General features: G+C 38.7%; 1 protein-coding gene across 2 annotated transcripts; it reads left to right on the top strand.

Annotated features, from left to right (window-relative positions):
* Positions 1-475: 475 nt before the first annotated feature.
* usp10 (ubiquitin specific peptidase 10) lies at positions 476-22,218 on the top strand. 2 transcript variants are annotated; one of them, XM_031758060.2, is made up of 15 exons: positions 476-779; positions 6,550-6,618; positions 6,993-7,038; positions 7,454-7,513; positions 8,995-10,227; positions 12,379-12,470; positions 13,021-13,130; positions 13,213-13,271; positions 13,361-13,464; positions 13,885-13,984; positions 14,828-15,008; positions 15,881-16,046; positions 16,754-16,898; positions 17,422-17,487; positions 19,188-22,218. In XM_031758060.2, exons 1-15 carry the CDS (start codon positions 759-761, stop codon positions 19,373-19,375), a joined length of 2,640 nt encoding a protein of 879 aa, XP_031613920.2. In that variant the 5' UTR covers positions 476-758; the 3' UTR covers positions 19,376-22,218. The 2 variants fall into 2 exon arrangements, with proteins under 2 accessions (XP_031613920.2, XP_039466629.1); XM_039610695.1 differs by lacking the exon at positions 7,454-7,513.
* The last annotated feature ends 912 nt before the right edge of the window (positions 22,219-23,130 follow it).

Below are 23,130 nucleotides of genomic sequence, written 5' to 3'. Positions count from 1 at the left end.
TATGGTACTATGCGGTCGTTAAGATCTGATCTGATCTGATATGATATAGCTGTGATGAACACAAGCAAGATAACCTATCAGTGAGTGTAAACGATCAGCAATCATAATTAGCACTTACAATCTAAAGCTACACTGAATGTGATTTTTTTCACCATCCCTTGAAACCTTTGCAGGATCTTGGAGTGCAATTTTATATTCTATTATATTTTATTTAGTGTTAGTTTATTTTTCAGTTGAGTTTAATTTTGGTTACTATCCACACTGGGTTTTGTTCTTTCGGTTCATTTACTGTCTAAATGCTGAAACTTTGTAAATATAAAATCAACCATCTGCACCCGTTAATTTTTTTCTATTAAATTTTCGAGTATTGTTAATATTATTATTGTTATCATTGTAAGTAGTGGTATTCGTACCAAAAGTATTAATGAAGCCTTTTTATTATGAAATCTTAGAATCAGTACTCATCGGAAGTATTTGGCGTTACTCCCTGAGCTCACGCTGCCGTTACAACCGACCGCGCGCTGCTCTGGCTAGCAAGCAAGGGAGATGCTAGACAGAAATGGCGGTGACGGCAAGGCGAACAGCATGAAGTGCTGATGCATTACATAGATCAAAACTTTCGACTGGCAGGACACCGTTGGGCAAATGACAATGACGTCGAAGTAGACCACCTTTTGTAGCTGTCAGTAGAAACCTACAACACCTTCCCGGGGGATTCTTCATCTCGTCAGCGGAGGACAGAAAACCTCACCGGGAGCATGGCTTCTTACAGCAACCAGGTAGCTAAGCTAGCTGGCTATCATTAGCCTCCAAAACAACTCGTGCAGTCTCTTATTTTTGGACTTCAGATCGCTCTTTGATTCTGCACCATTTTGACCAAAGCTAACGCCACACAATAATTTAATTTTGGTCAGTTGTGTGTTGTTATTTTAAACATTTGGCCTGTCGTGTCATTGAACTGTTGAAGTACTAAAAAGTGCTTGCTAATGCCCCCCCTAAGCCTCATTGGAATACCACCAGCATGGTAACGTGAGCTAACAGGCCCCAGGTCCTTCCATTCAAATGAACCAGCAGTACTTAACGTTGCAGTTCTTGAGGCGATGACAACCGCTTTTAATTAAACGACACGAAAACTTGCTCAATCAAATGTTCGTGATACTTCGAAGTAATAGTCCACAAATGTCATGTAATATTTCTTAGAGAAAAGTGACCGAAAACTGCTGCGTGTATGCATGGCCCACCTGCTCAGTGCTGCCACAGGCCTGCTGCCATATCTTATTTTTATAACTACCAATAAGTTATTGGTTTTCTCGGGGTAGTCAGAAAGCATAATAACGGTCTAGTGGAATATTTTGCATGCGATCACTTGGCGTTTATAAGTGTTTCTGGAGCGGTATAACGTTTTCGTGCTGCTCGTTTAGCTTCTAGTATGCTAACTGTTTTGCACAGGTGGTGTGCTTAGACTTTGCTGTCTGTCCGCTAGCTAGTTAGCTAAATACACATTCGACAGTGTGGGCCTTCGTTGATAGCGAAGAGTTACTTGATATGGAAACAATGAGGATCAGGGTTGAGCTTGCACGCTGCTTACAGAGCCACCGTCCACGTGACTGAGCTTGGATTGGAGGTAACCTAACGAGTTTGGTGTTATTTCTGGAAAAGCTAGCTGTCATGTTGGAAGGCCCATTTTGAGGTCTAGTTTTACATGCAGAAACACGCCAGGTCTCTAGTCTACTAGTAAGAGACTGAATTAAAGTTTAACTAGAGAAGAAAAACCTCACATACTAAAAATTAATCAGAATTGGAGTCAAGTGAAGTGTCGAGTTCTAACTTTATTAAGAAACGGAACCTGACTAACCACTGTAGTAAGGGAAATCTGCTGTACTAAAGTAATTCTGCATGCTTTCAACTTTCTTCCTGGCTTCCAAATTGAGCGTTTCTATTGGTTCCCTCTTTATTAAAGTGAAAGTTTCACGGGAAAACCGGCTGAACATCTTTTTTTTTTATCCCTTTTAATTTACATGTCAATATTTGCTGAAATAAATTCTCATAACTGAACTGACCGATACAGAGTTGCATAGTATCTTTTGGTTTTTGTTAGTATGAATAGCATAGAGTGAAAAGTAATGCATGGAAGCTTTCACCAACGCTCTAAATTAGTGTTTTCCAGACTGTGCTCCACAGCAACGGTAACCCAGCAGATCTGGAGCATCATCAACTATTTCATTGGGTCTGCTTTCCTCTGTTTGTCACCACTTTTACTCTGTTACAAAACCCCTCATTTTAATAGCTATCCCTCTGTAAAGTAGTCACAGAAGGCAGGTGACTGAAAGGTTTGCTGTTGATTTATTCTGTGAAATTGCTGGGTAAAAATACTAACACTGGGGCTAAAATTGGTCGATAAACAGGTGAGGCAGTAAAAGACATATGAGCACCAGAAGGGACATCAGTCTTCTGAGTAGAAGTTTAGCAAACAGGTAATTCTGGAAATGCTTATCAATTCTTCTGCACTGGGAGATAAAGGCAGATAGTGTTCTGCTTGTGGTAAGTCATCTTATTAATGCATAATCTACCAAATGTGACACTTCAAATTAACATACCATTATTGCTCCTTTATTTTAGCTTATTAGTAAAGTTGAGCTAGTTTGAAAGCTAGTTAAAGGATTTCAGTGATTATATTTTATTTTTGGGGTGGGAAGGTAATTTTATTTGGGATTGTATTGGTTTTTGGTTTAGTTTAATAACCTCTAAGACAGTTAAAGTAAGACCACTGCTGTGTCTTAATTTAAAAAAAAAAAGAGAAGACATTTAAATTACATGAATATTTAAACCTTTTATTCCGATAGTCTTGTTATGATAGTCTGTCAAAAAAGTGTATTTTACCACTGTCAATGTAGACGTCTGAGTCAAGGTTTTCTAAAGTTGTCTTGACCACAAAAAGCCTTACATCTGCTGAAATACCATCATTAACCTTAAGCTGTAGCTCAGGGGTATAGGCACGGTAGCATTTATTGCTTGTGTAAGTACAACATGTTATAACACCATAAAGATTTTTACACAGTGATGGCTATTTTTCATTTTTGAACACGGGAGCTGTATTTTATTTATCTCATCTCCTTGTATCTTCAAGGGTGTGTAACCAATGTCCTTCCCTTTAGATCTTACTCAACTGCTAAGAGATTAAAAAAGCTGTTAGGAATTTTATGTATAAACCATATAAGCTTTGTTATTGAGGGATTCCAGTAGTTTGATCCCTGTTTTGAAATTAGCATGTGTCCCATTACAGATGTGGAAACTGAAAACACAAAAAAATCCATGATTGGGAAACAGGAAATTGTAAAACAATCCCATTTAAAGAAAAATAGAAAATAAAAGGAAAACTCCAGGTGTAAAGATTAGTTATCAGAGTAACTTTACTTTTATCAACAACTATTGGCAGATCTACATGATTTTGTGACATAGTGATAGCAGAGGGCTATTTGTCAGCAAATTATTTACTCCACTCTTATTAGTTCAATTGAGACTAAAGATTAGAAACTCTTCTCAATGTGACACATTAAAAATTTAGCAGAATCAAACTTTAAGCATCTTAAAAATGTAAATATAAATCTGCACCTTAAAAACATTTTTCACTCAGTTTAGCTGCCATTAATCTGGAACTTGTCCTTGGGATGATTAATATCAGGGGTCCACAGGATGAAATTGTTCTTCTAGTATCATTGTTTTATCTTCCAATGGGAATCAGAATGTTCAAATAAGTCCTCATATTAATTGAAAGGGAGTATGTGCCTGTGTTATGGCTTAGTCTCAGAAAATTGAAAGTGTTCGCACATTTATGAGCAGTTGCTTTTGCCTGAGAGCAGATGAGGTGGAAATGATTGTAACGCCTTTATTTGTCCCAATTTTTAATAATTTTTTTTAAAATGGTTTGTAATTATTGCCACCCTTTTGCTACATCACACTACCAGCAGGCACAGGCATGCTCGGGAGACTCATTGAAAAACTAGTCTGACCTTATTTGTACTGGCACTGCAGCATTTTTATGTTCAGCCAAGTTGCCCATTAATAACTCCGCAAATCAGTTTAGGTAAACAAGCCTGTGCTTAGAATAAAACGGATTGTTTGCACGACATCAGTTTTAGGATTGTCGTAGTACACATCTGTATATTTCACAGCACTGACATCGTTTTAAATTTAAATTTGTGAATCACACTATCGCTAATAGTCAGTCACCAGTAGTGAAACTCACTAAAGTCTATAAATCACCTTATCTTTCTAGTCTTATTCTTACTTATGATTACTTATTCTTCTTACTTCTTATTCTTGGCTCTTTCTTGTTTGTGTGATGTCGTCATTAAATTGTGCTAAAATCATACAGATGGCTAATTTGTTGTAATCCGCAGTCCAAACGATCAGCAAGGGAAGCTTAGTGTGGTACGTGTGGCATGCCTGCAGAAAGGAGCAAAGGGACATTCTTTCTGTTGTGATTGTATTAGCCATCCTGAGGCCGCTGGATCATGGCTGGCTGTTTGTCGCTTGTAGTGCCATTTCAGCAATGCGGGCCCTCGCGTGGGGCCTCGTTTGCAAAAAGTTATATATGCTTGAGCTGCAGTTTCTTTTCTCTGTGACTACCCTTTCACGTTCCACTGTTTATTGCACCGAAAGGATTCACAGCATGGCTTGTGAGTCCATTTCACCTTTTTTAAGTTGTGCATGTGGGCCCTTCATTGGCTCAGTGTTTTTTTTTTTTATTATTTTTTTTTTTCCCCCTCAAGGTATAACGCAAAATTATAGTTGCTGTTGTGGTGATTCTGTGGAAAATGAATTAATAACACTGTAAGCAACATCAGAAAACAGTGTAGTAAAAACATGTCAAATAATGTCGGCTTTTATACAGTCCGCCTAAACTTCATCATCAGAGAGTGCATGACGAAGCGCTGCGTGAAGATTTCTAAGCCTTCTAATTTGTTTTGCCTGCATCCACTACACATAATATGAACCCCTACTACCATAGACCTGGTTTCATTTGAAGGTGGTTGTAGTGTGTGCAATGAGTAATATTGTAGTTTGATTGTTTTTGGTTAATCTGATAAAATGAGTTAACTTTGAAGTCTTAATTTCAAGTTCATATATGCAGCTTTCCATAAGTGCTGGCTGAGCAGCTGACTACTCATTTAAGTCTAGCTGGTTGCTTTATTAAAATTTCAAAATAGTAAACTTCTAACAGTTTTAATTTTGCAATACATCTACATTTTTTGATACCTGAAACATCAACTTCAAAAACAATTTGAAGATGATCATAGATTTTATGTTAGTGCCGTGTGTGTGTGTGTGTGTGTGTGTGTGTGTGTGTGTGTGTGTGTGTGTGTGTGTGTGTGTGTGTGTGTGTGTGTGTGTGTGTGTGTGTGTGTGTGTGTGTGTGTGTGTGTGTGTGTGTGTGTGTGTGTGTGTGTGTGTGTGTGTGTGTGTGAGATGAATGTTTAATGGCATGTAGTGTCTTGAACTGATGGAACCTACCTCATTAGAAGTGTTAATTTGGCAAACGCAGGTGACACAACTTGTTGATTATAACAAGGTCTGTCGGTCAGTCTGAGAGGTAGGGATGGGAATCAAGAACTGTTTTTTTGTAGAAAACTGGTTCCCAGTAGTCAATTTCCTTGGAATTGTTAGTCTGCTTGCCTATCAATAGTGCTCATCTGTTCTTGCACTCGCACTACAATCGGCTGATTTCAGTTTGTGTGTCAGAGATGGAAAATGGCAAAATGGAGCCAGTGAAAATGGAATGACAATCGATAAATGAATCGAATGATAAGTGACATCGATAACGGAATCGGAATGGCTAAATTCTTATCAGTTCATTTGCCGTCAGTGATGGCTTCTTTCCTCTGCTCTGTTTCACCATGTCTGTGTGTGTCAAAGCTGAAGAAACTAACTCAGCTACACTAATAAATAAAGTGAAGATACTATTATATAAGGGGAGTGGATGGTATAGGTGGAAAAGTGAAGTAAAATATATGTTTAATTCAAATCCCAGTAATCTTGTGTCACCTCAAAGCAGGCACATGTGTTAAAAGCAGTCCATGAAGTTACAACAGAGGCCTTTTTATGATGCCTAACGGTTAACACAAAGCATTCAAAAGAATGCTTTGTGTTAACCTTTAACAAACTGACAAACCTACTTCACCTAGATAAAACAGGCCGAGATTTAGAGCTGTTTGTGCTCATGGTTTATGTATAACACTGCATGACTCATCAGTTTGCACAGGTTAGCATTGTAAATTGAATGGGTGATGGAGGACTGCTGTATCCTGTGTCCTAATACCTAGATTTTGAAATGACGGCACCTTTTGATTGCATTCCAGTTATGAGGTTGAATGACCTGTCTACAGTGAACACTGCTTAAATTTTTTTCCCCTTGATGTTATATTTTATACTAATGAATAATCTGATAGTTCTTGATTGTTTTTAAATTTTTTATTTTATTTTATAGTGTATTTTAATTCCATTGTCTTTCCTTTTCAGTTAATGGTTGTATTAATTTTGTTCCCACAGTACATCTTTGGGGAATTCAGCCCTGATGAGATCAATCAGTTTTTTGTGACTCCACGATGTTATGTTGAGGTAAGCAGATTGGTCCAGAAAAAGCAGTAGCGGTCATTATTCCATTAAGAAGTCATTATTAAATTAAAGAAAAAGAATTGCATTTATTTTTGAGTAGTCGTGTTGGCCTCGTCAGGATATCCTCTCAATGGAAACAGCAAGGTTTCTGGAGAAATATAATTCAAATAAATTTGCTTAACAGTAGCCCTAATAGTCCGAAATCAGGGCTTCAGGATTACTGAAATTGACCATTGAGCCAAATTGCATATATCTGGCAAATGGTAATTCTACACTTCAAAATGGTCTTAAGATATCAGTCATACCTATTTTAAGTATTACTTTTGTGGCTACCTGCTGGGTCTTTATCACAACTTATATTTTCTCTCTCTTTGCAGCTTCCTCCGTTCAATGACAAAGTCCAGTGTGTCACTCAGTCTTCTGGTATGTAGTTTTTACATAAGCTAATTTCCTACATTGTTTAAAAAAAAAAAAAAAAAAAATTATTCAACATCAAACTACTCTAAAGTAGACATGGGCTGACTGTTCTGCTCTTAGTTGGCATAAATTTGTTTTTCAGAGCAGGACTAAATGTATGGCTGAAGCCCAGGTATAGCTGATCTGGCTTGCCTTGCAGGAAGATGCTTTTCCTGTCATTTATATATTTTTTTAAATACATTTGTGCAATATTGTTTGAAACGGTTTATAAATTCCACTAAATCTTGACCCACCACCACCACTTTTTTTTTTTTTTTTTTTGCCCACCAAAATCAAAAATGTTAGAGCAGCCACCTTTCTTTCAAATAGTACCTATATGCACATGACAATTGCCTTACCTTGATTTGTATTGATTATTTAGGATCTTACTGCACTCCTGCTGTACCTTTTATTATGGAGTCTATGGGACTGCAGGTTTGCGGTGAGTTGAGGAGTCTGATACCCTCTTGTACGTTTGCTGTAAAACTGAAAATCCAGGTTTCAAAAACTGGTGGCTTTCTAAACTTTTTGCCTGTATTCTTTCTCTTGCCTGTTGGTAAAACCTATAAAGCTTTGCATGCTTAAGGTACTGCGAAGTATCTTATCTTTTCTTGCATATAATACATTTTCACTACTGTAGGTCTCAGTTAAAATAAAATTGAATTGCATTTTAATGACTTACCAATCACGGCTTATTTACTAAGGGCATAGAGATGATTTTATGCGGTTGCTAACATGTGTGTACATGTTTATCCTTACATTAAGGTTTCACTGCTGAATGCATTTTACAGTAATGAAGTGCAATTTCAGTAACACTAACACTAACAGATTCCTCTCATCTCAGTAGAGGGAGTACCTTGTGTTTCAGTGCCCTCTTACCTTCTGCAGGGCATCAGAGATTACATGTGGTTGGCCAATCAGCTGTGTCATGATGACTTGGATGATTTTTTTTCTTCCTGATTTGCACTTGCTAATGTTTCACCTTTGCACTTTGCACCTCTCACTGCATAATAACTTACAGTTCAAACTGCTGTGTGACACATTTTATCCATAAATTAACTTAAAAAAAGTCATGTATTTGTTTTACATTGTTCTGTATTGCTGAAGTTTCCAACACCTAAAAATGCTGTTAAAAATATTCAGGAAGTAAGGATTATTGATGCGTGTCTGCAGTCAGTTAAGTTTGACTTCCTTTCTATTGACTACCTTTGTTTATCAACCGTATTGTATCCCTTTTGTAATCTTTTTAAAGTGATTTTAGGCACTTGTTAAATCGCACGTCATTGCCTAAATTAAAAAAACAAACAAAAACATTTTAATTAAACCTTCAAGAATGATTGAGAAAAATGGTATCTCAAATTGTCATCAAAATAAACTCAGCTTATAATAAACCATTAGTCAAAACTATTGATTTTCAACTTGACATTGAATGTTTTTTGTAGCAGTTTAACTTGAATAGTTTCAACAGAATATTGATAACATCTGGCCACTGACCACACAGGATTGTGCCAAAAATGTTTTTTATTCATTTATTTTTACTTTATTGGGTTTTTTCCCTTAAAATGAGAGTCATAAGTAAGTGAAAGAAGTTTTATCCCTAAGACTATATTGTCCTTCCCAGACCCAATTTTAAGTGTTGAATCGCCCCACTTCTGGGATTTATGTGAGACCAGAAGGAATTTGGTTTGGATTGGACGGCAGTAGTTGTCAAAAATAGGTCTAGAAGAATTTCTTCCTTTTTGTTGGTATCTTTGATCCTGTCAGAGCTCCCACGACCCCCTTGAGTAACGGTTTGCTTGTTCAGGAAAAAGGATTTTACGTGACATTCTGCAGCAAAGTCAGATACCACAGCCTGGTTTTAATATGTAGGAATTAATCAAAACAGTGCTCTGTATTTCTAATTGACTGAAATGTTATCTGCAGGAGAAGACTATCAGCACATTGAGTTTGGTGTTGACGAGGTGATGGATTCCAAGGCTGTTGGGGGCAATGATCCTTTATACAAGGTGTCGAGTACCCTAAACCCACAGGCTCCTGAGTTCATCCTGGGCTGCCAGCCGGCCCAGAAAGCTCAACAGACAGCTTCTCCAGCAGCTGATGTCCCTGACGGGGCACACTTCAACTCACTGGATGGACCTGACTCGGAGGCCTCAGCCCTGGACAATCACCAGCCATGCCCAGACATGGATGGACTCCCTGGTAACCTGGGACAGAGAGAGCGAAAGAAAAAGAAAAAACGACCGCCTGGGTACTACAATTACCTGGAACCGTCAACTGGCAGCAACAGCAGCAGCACCAGTACAGCGGATGGGACACCTGTGACAGCACTGGTGAACGGACATGCACTCAGTGGCCCACACCACAGTACTGAGGATGTGGACAGTAAGGCATTGTCAGGGGCTGAACTTTCCACCCCAGGACCCGCCTCCACAGCAACACCAACAGCTGCTGTGGCAGCAGCCAAGTGTGCCCCCACATCCACTGCCAATCAGAGGACTAGTGATAGCCCTGATGACTCTTCTTTGGACTTAGCAAGTGGAGCTGCCTCTTTATCAGATGGCAACAATGCAACTTCCCCCTGTTCATCCTCCTCTCAAAGCAGAGGGATGACAGAGGGACCAAGGACTGCAGATCAGCAGCCAGATCATTTGGCTCCACAGAGCCCTGAACTTTCAGATACTCCACATAGCCCACTCTCCAAATCACCTCTTCCTACTTCAGCTGCTGTCATCTCTGTCATCACTTCCATTACGACTACTGAACTAGAGGGAGGAGAGATGGCAGACAATGGGGTGGCAAATGGGCTAGCAGAGTCTACCACTCCTGTCAGTGCAGATGGACACAAAGAGGACATTGAGAGTGGGGACCAGGTTCAGCAGGTCATCCCAGAGTCAGCTGCCCAGTCAGTAGTGACAGAGCAGGCACATTCACCTGCCACTCCAGCTGCACCTACTGCCAATCTTCCGAAATCCTGGGCTAGCCTCTTTCACAATTCCAAGCCTCTACCTGGTGGCCCTCAGGCATTTGTGGAGGTAAAGAATGTTGTGGAAGCAGTATCTCCCTCTGTCGCTGTGCCAGAGCAGCCTGAGAAAGTTGGGGAAGTAAAAGAAGGCCCTGTCCATGTATCTGAGGATCCTATGGCCCCTAAACTTGCAGGTATTTTATAAAGAAGCTGATAATTTACCTTCTAAAAACATTCCACCATTACTACTTTTTAATTTGGTGTAAGTTTATTACTTTTTTTTGCAAAAGGTATGTTCTGCAAAATTCAATCCATTCCACTTGGTGGCAGTGTTGAGGTGATTGTACTGTTCATACTTGCATATCGAATAGAATAAGCTTTTAAAATTGGGATCACTGAAAAGAGTAGGGTATATTTTAAAAAAGAGAGATGCATTTTGCAACTCATTATACTGATGGTATGGTAAGTTTGAGGTGCACAGATTTCTCACTGACAGCTTGCTTTAAAGAGAAGTTAAGGGACTGTTGCATTCCTTTTCAAGAAATGACCACTAGATGGTGGTGCTACATGCAGAATGGCTATCAGGTTTTATTTACTGTTTAAATTATTCCAGTTGTTCCGATCAGAGCTGCAGTACGGGTATAATTGATCAACTGCAAGGAGCTGAGATGTGACACCTCATGAATACTTTGTTTTTTTAACTTAAGGAAATGAGATAATGATTCAAGATGAGTCACAGCCTCAGATTTCACACAGTGAAACAGCGTCTTGAAATGTGTTATTGATCAGAACAGGCTAGAAAAACAGTTTCTCCTATGAAGGTTTTTAAAATGAGATTTTACAAGCTGGAAGACGGAATGAAAAATGCAAAATATTGTGTTGTTTCTTGTCCCCAAATCGTATTCAGTGCTTTGCTCTTAACAGCGGTGAGCTGATTGTTTTCTGGGGAGATGAACCTAATTACACTACATTTTGTGGTTGTTGTCTCAGAAGGTTACGGGAACTTACCAGACTTAATTCGTTTGTCCTCTCTGACACTGGTTTGAGGTAGACTTTAAACACAATCCTGTAAAAGTTCACATATTCAACACACCGTCTCTCTTCTAAGGTACCCTTCAGTAATTATGTGTCCCTTCAGATAAAACTTTCTCATTTCAATGTTTCTGCATTACTATGAGACTGATAATTTTAGGTGAGCCTACAGATGAACCAGAAAAAAATGAAGGTTTATTTTTATCTGCACAACATATTTGATAGCGTGACAGTGATCAATCTTTGCCATTTTTTTTAAGGAGTGGTTATTCTAGAAGTGTGCAGAAGTACACACAATGCAAGTATGGCACAACATAGCAAAGACTGTAGGCTATAATTATTAATGCATTTACTGTAAGATGAAAATGTATACTCGCTGTTGAGTAGCGGGCATGTTGGTTCCTAAGCACGTTAATTTAAATGTGTTTATTTGATGGTGTTTAGTCTGTACTAGCCACATTTGAACTTAAACAATCAGCCTAGCTTGAAATACACCAGTTTGGAGCCACAGACTAGCTGTTTGTATATATAAAAGTGATTGATTGAAATGGACCAAAAAGAAAAAATAATCTATGAACTTTATATATATATATATATTCTTTAGCACTGCAGCAAACTACCTTTTTTTTTTTTCTTCTTTTTCTTTATATGCAAGTTTCTTGGATATTTCACACTTGTGTGCATATCACTGTTCAAAAGTAGTCAGAGGTTGGTAAAATCAGAAATGTAGACCATAATCAGACATGAAACAGTGTCCATTTCTACACTGTAAATATGTATATATTGAAAAAAATACCTTGGTATAATACACATAGGAAAAAGCTGTTAAAGAGTCGCTGTCTGTGACTGATATGATAAATGAGATGCGATTAACTGACATTTAGTCTTAATTGTAGTAGCTTAAAAGTGAGCTCAGTGGTTTGACTTGTTATGAAAATGGAGATAATGCCAATTTGTGAAGAAGTAACAAAGATTGTACTTACGATTTATTTGTTCTGTCTAAATGTGCATTTGCCTTTGTTCCTTTAGTCTCAGCCAAATTGGTGGTTTTTTTGTTCTTATTTGTGTGAAACTATGAAACTATTCCCACGTTACCATGGAAGCTGTCTTTTTGAATGACAGTCTTCCTTCCTAGGCGTGGTACAGCAAGACCTTGGTCTTATTCATTCAGCCTCTTATGCTGTTGCCATTTGAGGCAGGAGTAGACGAAGAAACAATTGTTTTGATTTATCACTATGACACATACTTTTTTCATTGTCACAGCTGTGCGAAGCTACCTGTTTAAGAATATTGTGTTTTCTTTGAATCCCCAGAACTTATTGAGAATGTGAAGTTGATACATAAACCAGTGTCTTTGCAGCCGAGAGGACTGATCAACAAGGGAAACTGGTGCTATATCAACGCTGTATCCTTTTCATGCTTCAGTTTTTATTGTTCCTTTGATTTTAACTGCTTGGTTGTTAGTTTCTTGATGTTACATTGTTATTAAGCCAAATGGCCCAAGTCTCAGGGCAACATGTGCCATTGTAAAAATATTACTTGGTTGTAACGTTGTTTCAAAACGTTTATAGGGCCTGCTCGTTTGATGGCATTTAGATTGCTAACAACTTGGTTATTTTGAGGTATATCTGGTTCATTTGATATCTTAACATCAATCGCGTGTAAATGTGATAAGATATTGCAGACAACAATGCTGTGATTTTTGGTGTCTGTTTCTTTGTTTAGTGTTAGGATTTTTTTTTTCTCAAACTGGTGGAAAACTTTAGACTTTTCCCACGTGTATTTTAACTAATTGAATGCAAAATACATCTCAATTTTAAGACCTTTAAAGACCGCCGGGGATTTCCTCAGTTTAAAACTTAATCACACACTTGCATCAAATGCAGATATCTTTAAGTAGCTTGTCATAATACCTTTCCTACACATCATTTTTCACCTTGACTCTGAACACCCAGACTCTACAGGCCCTGATTGCCTGCCCTCCCATGTATCACCTGATGAAGTCCATTCCTCTGCACAATGAAACGCAGAGACCATGCACCTCCACACCCATGATAGACAACTTGTAAGTAGCATTTCTAGAAGTTTATATCTTTTTGTTAAAAAGCATCAGCCACAGAGACATCTCATTTGTTTGTGTCTCTCAGTGTAAGACTGGTGAACGAGTTCAACAATATGCCCGTGCCATCTAAAGCCAAACAGCAGGGTAAGATATTAAGACAGCATGCCCAAAGATATTTGCGTCATTTCCTGTCGGCGTCACCGATGATTTACGATTCCTAACTGTGTTTACAGCTGTTGGAGATAAGGTCACAAAAGACATCCGACCTGGTGCACCTTTTGAACCAACTTACATTTACAAACTCCTCACTCTCATCAAATCAAGTCTTTCTGAGAAGGTAAACCACGGTGTCAGCTTTATATAAACACTGCAAAGCAGCATGTAAGGGTGGTTTTTTTTTAACTAACAGTTTAAATGTACTTCTTGTGGGACAGACAGTGCGCACAGGAGGTTTTGTTGTGTTTAAGAAACATTTTAGCAGGACGTAACTTGTTTGCTATTTAACATTTAACCTGCTGATTCAAGTTGAATTCAGTTTTAATTAAGAAAAGAACTCTGATGCACTGAAGGAGATGGTTATCTTTGATATTTAATGAGGCTTCCTTTCATCCTGCCTCTTACTGTGTGCATGCTTCCTTTCTGTTTACCTCAGTGAATGAGTTTGCTTTTTTTTTTTTAATGTCTGCAAGGTTTTTATTTGACTTTAGGCATTCTTTGAAGAGTTAATGTGGCTGATGTCCTTATGCTTTAATCTCAGGGTCGACAAGAGGACGCGGAGGAGTATCTTGGGTTCACGCTCAATGGATTGCATGAGGAGATGCTAGCATTGAAGAAACTAATCTCGCCTCAGGAAGAGAGTAAGTAACTTGTCTATGAATAGCATATGCCAGGTAGTCTAAGCATGGCTTTGCCCTTTTTTGCATATGTTATCTTTAGAGTAACTTCCCTAGTGTTGGCCTAAATTATAAATAGAAACAAAAAGCTAGTATTGCAGCATATTAAATCATTTCCCTCTTTTCCTTTTTCTATTTTTTTTTTTTTTTTTTTTATTGTAAGCTAAAATCATTTTAATTGACTTTTGCCAAAATGGAAAAATGGCTCAGAGGGGAAATTTCACATCCAGCTTGGTCTGGGCAAAGCTGCTGCTACTGAGAGAGCCTGAAGTGCCTGAGTGAAGCTGTGGACATATTCTCATGCCTTCATCAGTAGACCAAACATTATAACAATTCTGATAACTTTACAACCAAAGGCCAAAGGATTGCTAGCTAAGCTTTGACATGGAAATTCTTCCAGAGTTTACAGTTAACCTTTTCGCCGGTTTTACAAAACGCAGCCAAACCGCAGGCTTATTTAATGTGTTGTTAGTTTGCTGGCAGCCACCCATATGCGGGGGTGTTTTTCACAGGTATTGTGGAGCTCTCCCATCACAGAATTAATGACTGTTGATATAGCACTTTTATTTAATTATTTTTATTTTGAAAGTAGCACTGGCAATTGTCCAGCAAATGAGAATCTACTCAAATGACAGCCAATCATTCCAAAACCTTTAGCCCTATAGTTCAGAATGGAAGATATTTGTACTTATCCCAGTTAAGAGCTCTAAAACAGCTTAGTTTTAGAAGACATTTTGCTTTCAGACACTTTGAAGAACAGCTATTTGATCTTTAGAGTGGTTTACATTTATTTTTTTTTTTTAACAGAAGCTCCCACACCTAATGGACCAGAGTCCGAGCCAGGCGTGGAGGAGGATGGTGCTGATAAGGAGGAGGAAGGTAGTGAGGATGAGTGGGAGCAAGTGGGTCCCCGAAACAAGACGTCGATCACTCGCCAAGCTGACTTTGTCCGCACACCCATCACTGATATCTTTGGTGGACACATCAGGTACATGTCAGATTGCTGTGAAACCCTCTGTATAGGAAGAATTTCTGATTAAACTTAATAATGTTGCATTGTCCTGCTTCCTGTTATACACCAATCAAAAATTTGTATCGGCTTCATCTGCGAGTCCTCAGCTGGTTACTGGGTTAAAGTTTTTGACCTCGTTTCATGGTGACATCACAAATTAGTCATCCACCCCCAGTTTTTTCCAGCTTTTCTCCAGCACGCACCACAGCACTTCAGAATGACAGCCCATGTGGGTCAGTGCGGTCAAAAGTCTCGACAGCATGACGTGGGGCAACCATCCACAAACAAAGGTCTTAACTTTCAGACAAATTGGAAAGTTAAGAATCTGCGGCTGTTGCCTGACTAAATAATATGTTCTGCGAGGTTCTGGTCTGGCACGGTGATGGTGTACACTGGTTGCACAGTGTTTTAAATGTCCTTAAGGATTTTTTTTTTCTCCGAAATGGTTGTGAGAGAAACTGAATATAGGCATGTGTTTACAGAGTGGTGGGTATGCCCACAGAGCTTGGCTATAACCCATCTACTTCTTTTAAACCGCTGTTCAGAGAAATTGATTTGACTTGGGGGAATTACAGCAGTAATCATTAGTAGAATATCATCTTTCCTGAATTTAAAGGTTTAATTAAATAACTTGCATGATTATAGTGAAAGCTGTAAACTGCAAAACAAACTACTGATGCCCTCTGAGTAGTTTTAACAGGAATTTCAGAAAGTGGTTAAAAAAATGCATCGTAATGTATTTGAGCTGATTGTTATGTTGTATGTTTTGACTACTGAGAGGTAATATTAAAAATCTTGCTGGTATTGGTTTACAATTCTAACAACCGGTTGTTTTGCTTCTTTCTTAGATCGGTGGTGTATCAGCAAAACTCTAAAGAGTCGGCCACTCTGCAGCCATTCTTTACCCTGCAGCTGGACATCCAGTCAGACAAGATCCGCACTGTCCAGGAGGCTCTCGAAACCTTGGTGGCTCGAGAGTCAGTCCAGGGCTACACTTCTAAAACCAAGCAAGAGGTATTAGAAAAGTCAACTTTGATGACATGTTTCAGTTCAGATCCGTGTTGCGTTGTAGTTTTGTGATCTCGAATTCCATTTTTTTTTTTTTTTTTTTGTCCCCTTAATGTTTTTTCTGAGTTTAACAGATCACACAAAATAACGTGATTTTGTGTAGTAATTTATTTTTGGAATTGATGTTTAGGTGAAGAGTGATGTTGGGTACACACTGTAGAACACAACATCACTGATTTCATCACACATATTGTAATCATTGTCTTGAACCATGGTATAGACCCAACAACAACTAAAGACAGAGGAAAACTTCAGGAATCAGTGCAACAGTGCTGTGTTAGAACATCAGGCTAGAAGAACTGGTGCAGGAACATCTGCTCCACAGCTGTATAATAACCATTTTTCTAGAGCTTTTTTTTTTTTTTTTTTGTAAAAGGTTTTTATCTTCTTGCTTTTTGTCAATTTAGATGGTTAACTTTGGTCTTTTGGTCCAAAATGTTACTTTGGTACTTCTAAAAGCCAGAGAATATAAAAACACGAATTGCTGCTTTGAACGCTGATTTTATTTCCAGCAAAATGTTAAAGCCTTGCTTTGTGTTCACTTTTTTTCGACAAGTTTTATTTCTACAGTTAGTTTTGTTACCGTGAAGCTGTATTATTTGATGTGCATGGTACATTCTGCGAGTGCTCATTGTTCTCATTGTTGCTTTCAGATTGAGATAAGCCGAAGGGTTACTCTAGAAGAGCTGCCCCCTGTGCTGGTGCTCCATCTCAAGAGATTTGTTTTTGAAAAGTCTGGAGGCTGCCAGAAACTGACAAAGAATATTGATTACCCCGTTGACTTGGAAATCAGCAAAGGTATGGCTAGATCAACACTCACATGTGGCAGTGTTATACTTGGTTCATGAACAGCACACAGTGCCTTTAAGAGTTGATCCAGATAATTGGTGTGCACCATAACAATGCAGACTGACAAAAGTTGAGAAGTGTATACTGTTTGTTTTTGTTTCAAGCTTTTAGAATTAATGTAAATAATGTGGTTTTTAAAGTGAAATTGAGTTTTTATATATACTGTGTTGTAGTCAAATATGCCACAAGTGAATGTGCTAAAATTGAGCTTACAGCTGCAGTTTATACTATCAAATTATGACATTTCAACTTCTTGATTTGACAGATATTGTGCAAACTCAGATGTGTTTCCAAGTGACTTTTCAGACCTCACTGCTTGTTAATTACAGCAACATCAGCATGATTTTCATTAAAGGCTGTCAATTTTCACATTCCAACAGTAAAACATGGTGTAGAATGTTCTGTTTTTTTTTAGTCCTGGTTTAAACAGTCATTAAAAACATCATGGTCTAATTAGTGGATTTTCTTTCAGATCTTTTGTCCTCTGGAGTGCGAAGCAAAGTTGTGAAAGGCCAAAGAACTTACAGGCTCTTTGCAGGTTTGTGTTTTGTTAATGTGGGCCATATTGTTTTTGTATCTTCTGCATAATGTTGTAATTAAGCTTTATTTTGTAATCTGTTGTCACTCTGGGAGTTAGTAATTCATTGTGATGCGATTCCATTGACCACAAAATAACAATGCTGCCAAGGGTGAAAAAAAATTGCTGTTCTGTCTTGTTGAACCTAAGCTGGTTCTTTCATTTCACGCCAGGAAATTATTTGGGATAGTAATACAAAAAACACAAACATCACCCAGCTCAAGCAAAAGCCACATTAAACATCCTGTTTTATTTTCAAATGTTGAGCAATATACAAAATATGAAAAATGCACAAACAACTGTCAATAACAAGCTCGAGCTTGGAATGATTAGAGTTCTGCTTTATCCGTAATATGTTAGAGAAATAGATTTAGTGATTAGGATATACAGTAAATACAGTCATGTTAAAAAATTCAAAGGTTTTGCGTATCAGTGCACAAAGTCATCTTAGCACGTTTTAAAATTGGGTAAATACAGCCTCAACAACATCATTTCACACAGTGTCATTTTTTTAGTTAACAAAAGCTAAGCCAAAAATGCAGGAGTGAAGCTTAAATACATCTTTACTGCTCTCATAGGAATTAAGAGGGTAAATAGCAGCCAGGTGCAACTGATCATCAGCTAGTGTGAACACCTCTATAAAAGCAGACATTTTGGCAGTTTGTTGGTCAGCAGCTTTCAGGTGTGTTTGCAAAATACCACAATCTTGGGACTGGAATTCCCAGCGAATTCACCCCAAGGCCAGGCTGTGTAATTCTCAGAAACTGCAGGTTACCCAAGAGTTAAATCATTTGTAGTTAGCATGTTAAAACTGAACAAGTATTACTGGTTTGGAAGGTTTGCCAACAGAACGCCTCTCTCTTTGAAGGTCTGCAGAGTTGCGTCTGAACAAACCACAACACTTCTGGAACAATGTCCTTTGGACAGATGAGACCAAAGTAGGGATGTTTGACCATAATGCACGGCACCACATTACTGAGTCGACCAAGAACTGATACAGACTCCTGTGCCTTCCAAAGTATTCTAGAATCAAATGTGAGGCCGTCTGACAGCCAGAGCACTCCTAGATTAGGCGATGCAACAGGATAATGTTCCCAACCACAGCAGCAAATCTACAATAAATAAAAGAAGAGAATTGGGGTGTTGCAGTGTTCCAGTCAAAGAATAGGCCTGAACCCCATTGAAATGTTGTGTGATGGGACCTTAAGAGCTGTGCATAAATGAATGCCCACAAACCTAAATGAACCAATGCAAACACAATTTCCAACAATGTGAGAGAATGAAGCTGATACATAAAGCTGTTTATGCATTTTTGGTTTATTTATTCTTAATTATATGACGAGACATTGTAATATGTTTGGGGTTTTTGATGATCCGAGGTTGTACTTTCCTAATTTTCATAGCAGTTCCAGGCTAAGTGAGTTCTATTACATCCTGACACTTTGTTTTCGACATGACATGACATATATGCGCTACTAGATATATGTATGTAGATGTACTGTAAGTATAGTGTATTCTTTATGCTACACCAATGTGCCGATCACCTGATCTTTACTGGCTTGCTTTTACTTAAGAATTGCTGGCACTACAGTGCCCAACATTGAAGTCATGGATGAGTAATACCTTAAATAAAATTTTCCACTTTTCTCCAACTTCACCAGTTGTGTATCACCATGGAAACAGTGCGACAGGCGGTCATTACACCACGGATGTCTTCCACATCGGTCTTAACGGCTGGCTGCGCATTGACGACCAGACAGTGAAGGTCATCAACCAGTACCAGGTGGTGAAGCAGACTGCAGAGCGCACCGCCTACCTGCTGTACTACCGTCGCGTCGACCTGCTGTAGACACACACGCACATCCCAACGTACATGCAAGATACCCTGAATATATTCACAAACACACACAGAACATGCATCCTCAATGCACTCGTTGACAGTACATCTACACACGACACAAAGACACACAAAACTAATGAACAGGAACACTGCCTAACTTGTTCTCTTGCAAGATTTTCCTCTTCTTCCCTCCTGTCCCCGCTTTCCTGAGAACCAGCTTTTCCAACACCTTTTTCCTCGTCTCCTTTTTTTTCTTCTCCTTTTCTGAAGAAGAGAGGCAAGCTGCATTCACAAAGATTTCCCTGTGACTGCTCTCTTCTCTGTGCACCACTGCTGTGTTTTGAGTTCCTCTTTTTTTGATTTATTTTTAAAGCAGCAAAGAAGGACTGTTGAATAGGCAGACAGATTGGGGTTGCAGGTTAGGACCTGAGATTCACCTCTGACTGAGCCCACAGCTCGGCTCAAACAGTGGACTCGCTCATGCAAGAAAAACTATCCACCACGGGCTGCAAATGGACTATCAGTGTTTGCCTTTTTAGTTAAGGGGGAACTGTTGGCCTAGTGAATTTGCAGCAGTTTAAAAGCCTGTTAATTGCCCTCGTGCATTGAAAAGGCCCAGCACCAGCATTATCGCAAGTCTCTCCTCCCAAGGCCAGATTTCTTCTTTGCCACCACCACAACCACCACCAACTCCTTCTCCTCCGTTTTGTCACTTTTATGATGCTTTTTAAGTCTACTGGAGCCATCAAAAACATCAGGGGGGGAAAAAGCGAGTTGGGAATGGGAACTGAACGTTTTTGTTGTTTTTGAGATCCTTCTTGTGCTATTCGGGTTTAGATTTAGGGGGTAAAAAAAAAACTATCTACAAAATATTAATGAGCTTTAGAACTTAATAAGCTTCTGTGCACAAAATATAAACTGATTGATTACAATATGACAGTAAAATGCGTATTTTACCAATATTTAGATTCAGATGTAAAGGAAAAAAGTCTAAGGTCTAGCTGACTGAATGCCTGTTTGGGTTCTGAAGGAATGTGCCTGTTTTTTGTTTTGTCCTTTTAAGACTCAGTTCTTGCACTGGAGAAGTGGCAGCCAGTTAAGACAGATCCCACTGCAAACCCCACCCTTGTACATTTTCTTCTCCTGTCTGATTTTTAATTGTTTGTCTTTTCTTGTGTAAAGGTTCCATCTGTGTACTGGTGGCTTATCAGTGTAGTTTTGAGCCACACCATCTTCCTTAACCCCCAACTCAGCAGAAAGCAGGGGGGCTGCCTTAGGTTCATTGTGTGACGTTTTTCCACTCAGTGTACGAGTCTAACCCTAATCAGGCAGCGACTGCAAGTCTAATGTAAGTGAAGAGTAAAGGGAATGTACCTGACACCTGTGTATTTACTCTTTTGTGGCTCAGTGTCTCCTCACAGTGGAGGGAGGAAAACTGAGTGTTGCGGGGAAGTGGGACAACATCCGTGCTAAGCTCTGCATAAAGACCCCAGGCATGCACATAAAAGGAGCTAGTATTTGCTTTTGTTGAAGATGATTTTTTTTCTTTTGATGATTTCACTTATTGTGATGATTTTTGTTTATGTCACTAAAAAAAACGTTAGGTTTATTTCTTTTCTGTTTTTCTTCGTCATTGATCATTTATCGGATGTCCTAATACTCTTGCTCCCTTCAGAACAATATGCTTGCATTTAAGTTGGTTTGAAAAGAAATTACAGCGGCTAAAGCACAACAAATAAAATTGAACTAGTTCTTTGCTTGAATTTTATTTCAATTTATGTCATGTTGTTTGTTTGGTTTTGTTTGTTTATTTTTTGCTCAAGGCCCATTTTATTCCAACCACCATTGTCAGCATCTCAGTATTAACACAGCAGCACAAGTATTTTCATATGATTTTATACAATAAGAACTGGGGACATAGGTGAGATAGTGGTTCAACATTTCCCTGCCTCCGATCAAAGAAAAGCTGCAGTTTAATGACATTTATTTTATTTTCTTTTAAGAGCTTTGTGTGAATTTAATAAGTCTCTTAAAATGGGAATCAATGAGAAAGTTGGTTCCTATCTTTAAATTAAAGTTTAGTAACATAGTAACATTTTTCAAAATTACACACTAGATTTAAAGTATTTTAGCATCGTTACGTGGTGAAAAATAGCGATTAAAGTTCCTTGTAGGTTTCCAAATCAGAAGCCTTCCCCACGTGAAACCAAAGGTCAACATTATATACAGGCCCTACCGCCTACCATTCACTTTATATCCTACCATTTTTCATTCAAAGTCTCGTTGCCATATCTCATCACAGTCCGCTGATCGTCACACACAGGGAATGGCATGCTGCTTAGATAGTCAGTACATCCTAAAATCTTTCACCATGGTTCAGTCTTGCCGCTGGCTTCGTAGTCATTTCTGCACACATTGTGACATTGTTGATTTGCATTCTTTCTTTTCCCTTTTTAAAGAATGTTTGGATGATGGGACTTTGGAACAGATGGCTTATGCTTTCAGTTGTATAGTTTTTATCTCGGTCTCAGATGGCTGGTCAGGAGATGTGCTGGTGAAATGCTTCAATGATGTCTTTCTTTCAGTATGTGCTCCTAACTCTATTGTCTGCTGGGAACTGTTGGAATATTATTGACATAAAAAAACAAAAATCTATACTGTCTTTTAATTTCAAGCCTCCAGCATCTATTTTGTTTATTGTTCAAATAAAGGATTGTGCAAAAAGCAGTTTGCTAATCAAGTGTAGTCCAAAGACTACCTGGCTTTATTATCCACTGAAAACCTTTGCAGCCTCTACTCCGCGGACTGGCTTACAGAAACATGTGCACAATAAACTGAAAAAAGCAAAATGATCCACAGAGTCTTGGTCTACCACACATCCTTTAATTGGTCTCTTGTTTCTGTATGTCAACATGTACTATGTGTAGTATTTGTAGTATGTTATATCTCCCCCTCCTGTGGTCTCACTGGCAGCCTCAGTGCTGTTTAAGGCCGTGGCTGCTCTCGCCTCCGTTTGGTTTAATGGGAAGCAGACCCATCATTGAAAAATTTGCAGTGTAAGGGTTTTCTGCCCTTTAGTGTTCTTTACTATTTATTCCTTTCTTACTATAGCTCACTCCTCTACTGCAGTGTGGCTTTACTCTGAAATTTACAGTGGAGTGTAGTATTTTTCTTGTTAATGTTAGAAGGCTACTTTAAGATCTTCCCTATTATAGCTTGAAAAGAAAATGTCACGTTGGAACATCTACATATAGACCACCTTTACTAACAAAGAGTCTCTCTTAGCCATGATTCAGGAATGATGTCGTGGCCTGCTCCTACCTACGTTTTTTGAAACTCCAGGGCCTGTTTTTCAACAGCGAGTAGTCATTTTGATGGCCATAGTATTGCACCATTCACTACCAGATCTGAAGTGCAAGAACGCATGGAACTGGTTCAGCACCACATGTTGTTTTCTGTAATGTGAGAATATTGTTGGGCCAAGGTGATGGAAGCAACAGGAATTACAGTGATTATTCTGAGTCTCTTCAGGCAACAAAGTCAAACCACATGTAGTGGAGCAGTTGAGTTTTACCACACAAACAACTAAACTTAACTACAGCGAGGCACATGTTTTGGTAGACAGGAGAGCCATTTAAACACTTCAAGCTGCAAACACTACAGGAAATGTGTTACTACTACTACTACTTTCAGCTGCTCCCTTTTAAGGGTTATCACAGCAGATCATCTGCCTCCATCCTTCACTACAACCACGAACCTTCTCT

This window comes from Oreochromis aureus, linkage group 1 (assembly GCF_013358895.1).
Source record: "Oreochromis aureus strain Israel breed Guangdong linkage group 1, ZZ_aureus, whole genome shotgun sequence".
Lineage (NCBI taxonomy): Eukaryota > Metazoa > Chordata > Actinopteri > Cichliformes > Cichlidae > Oreochromis > Oreochromis aureus.
This window is presented reverse-complemented; position numbering and strand designations above follow the sequence as displayed.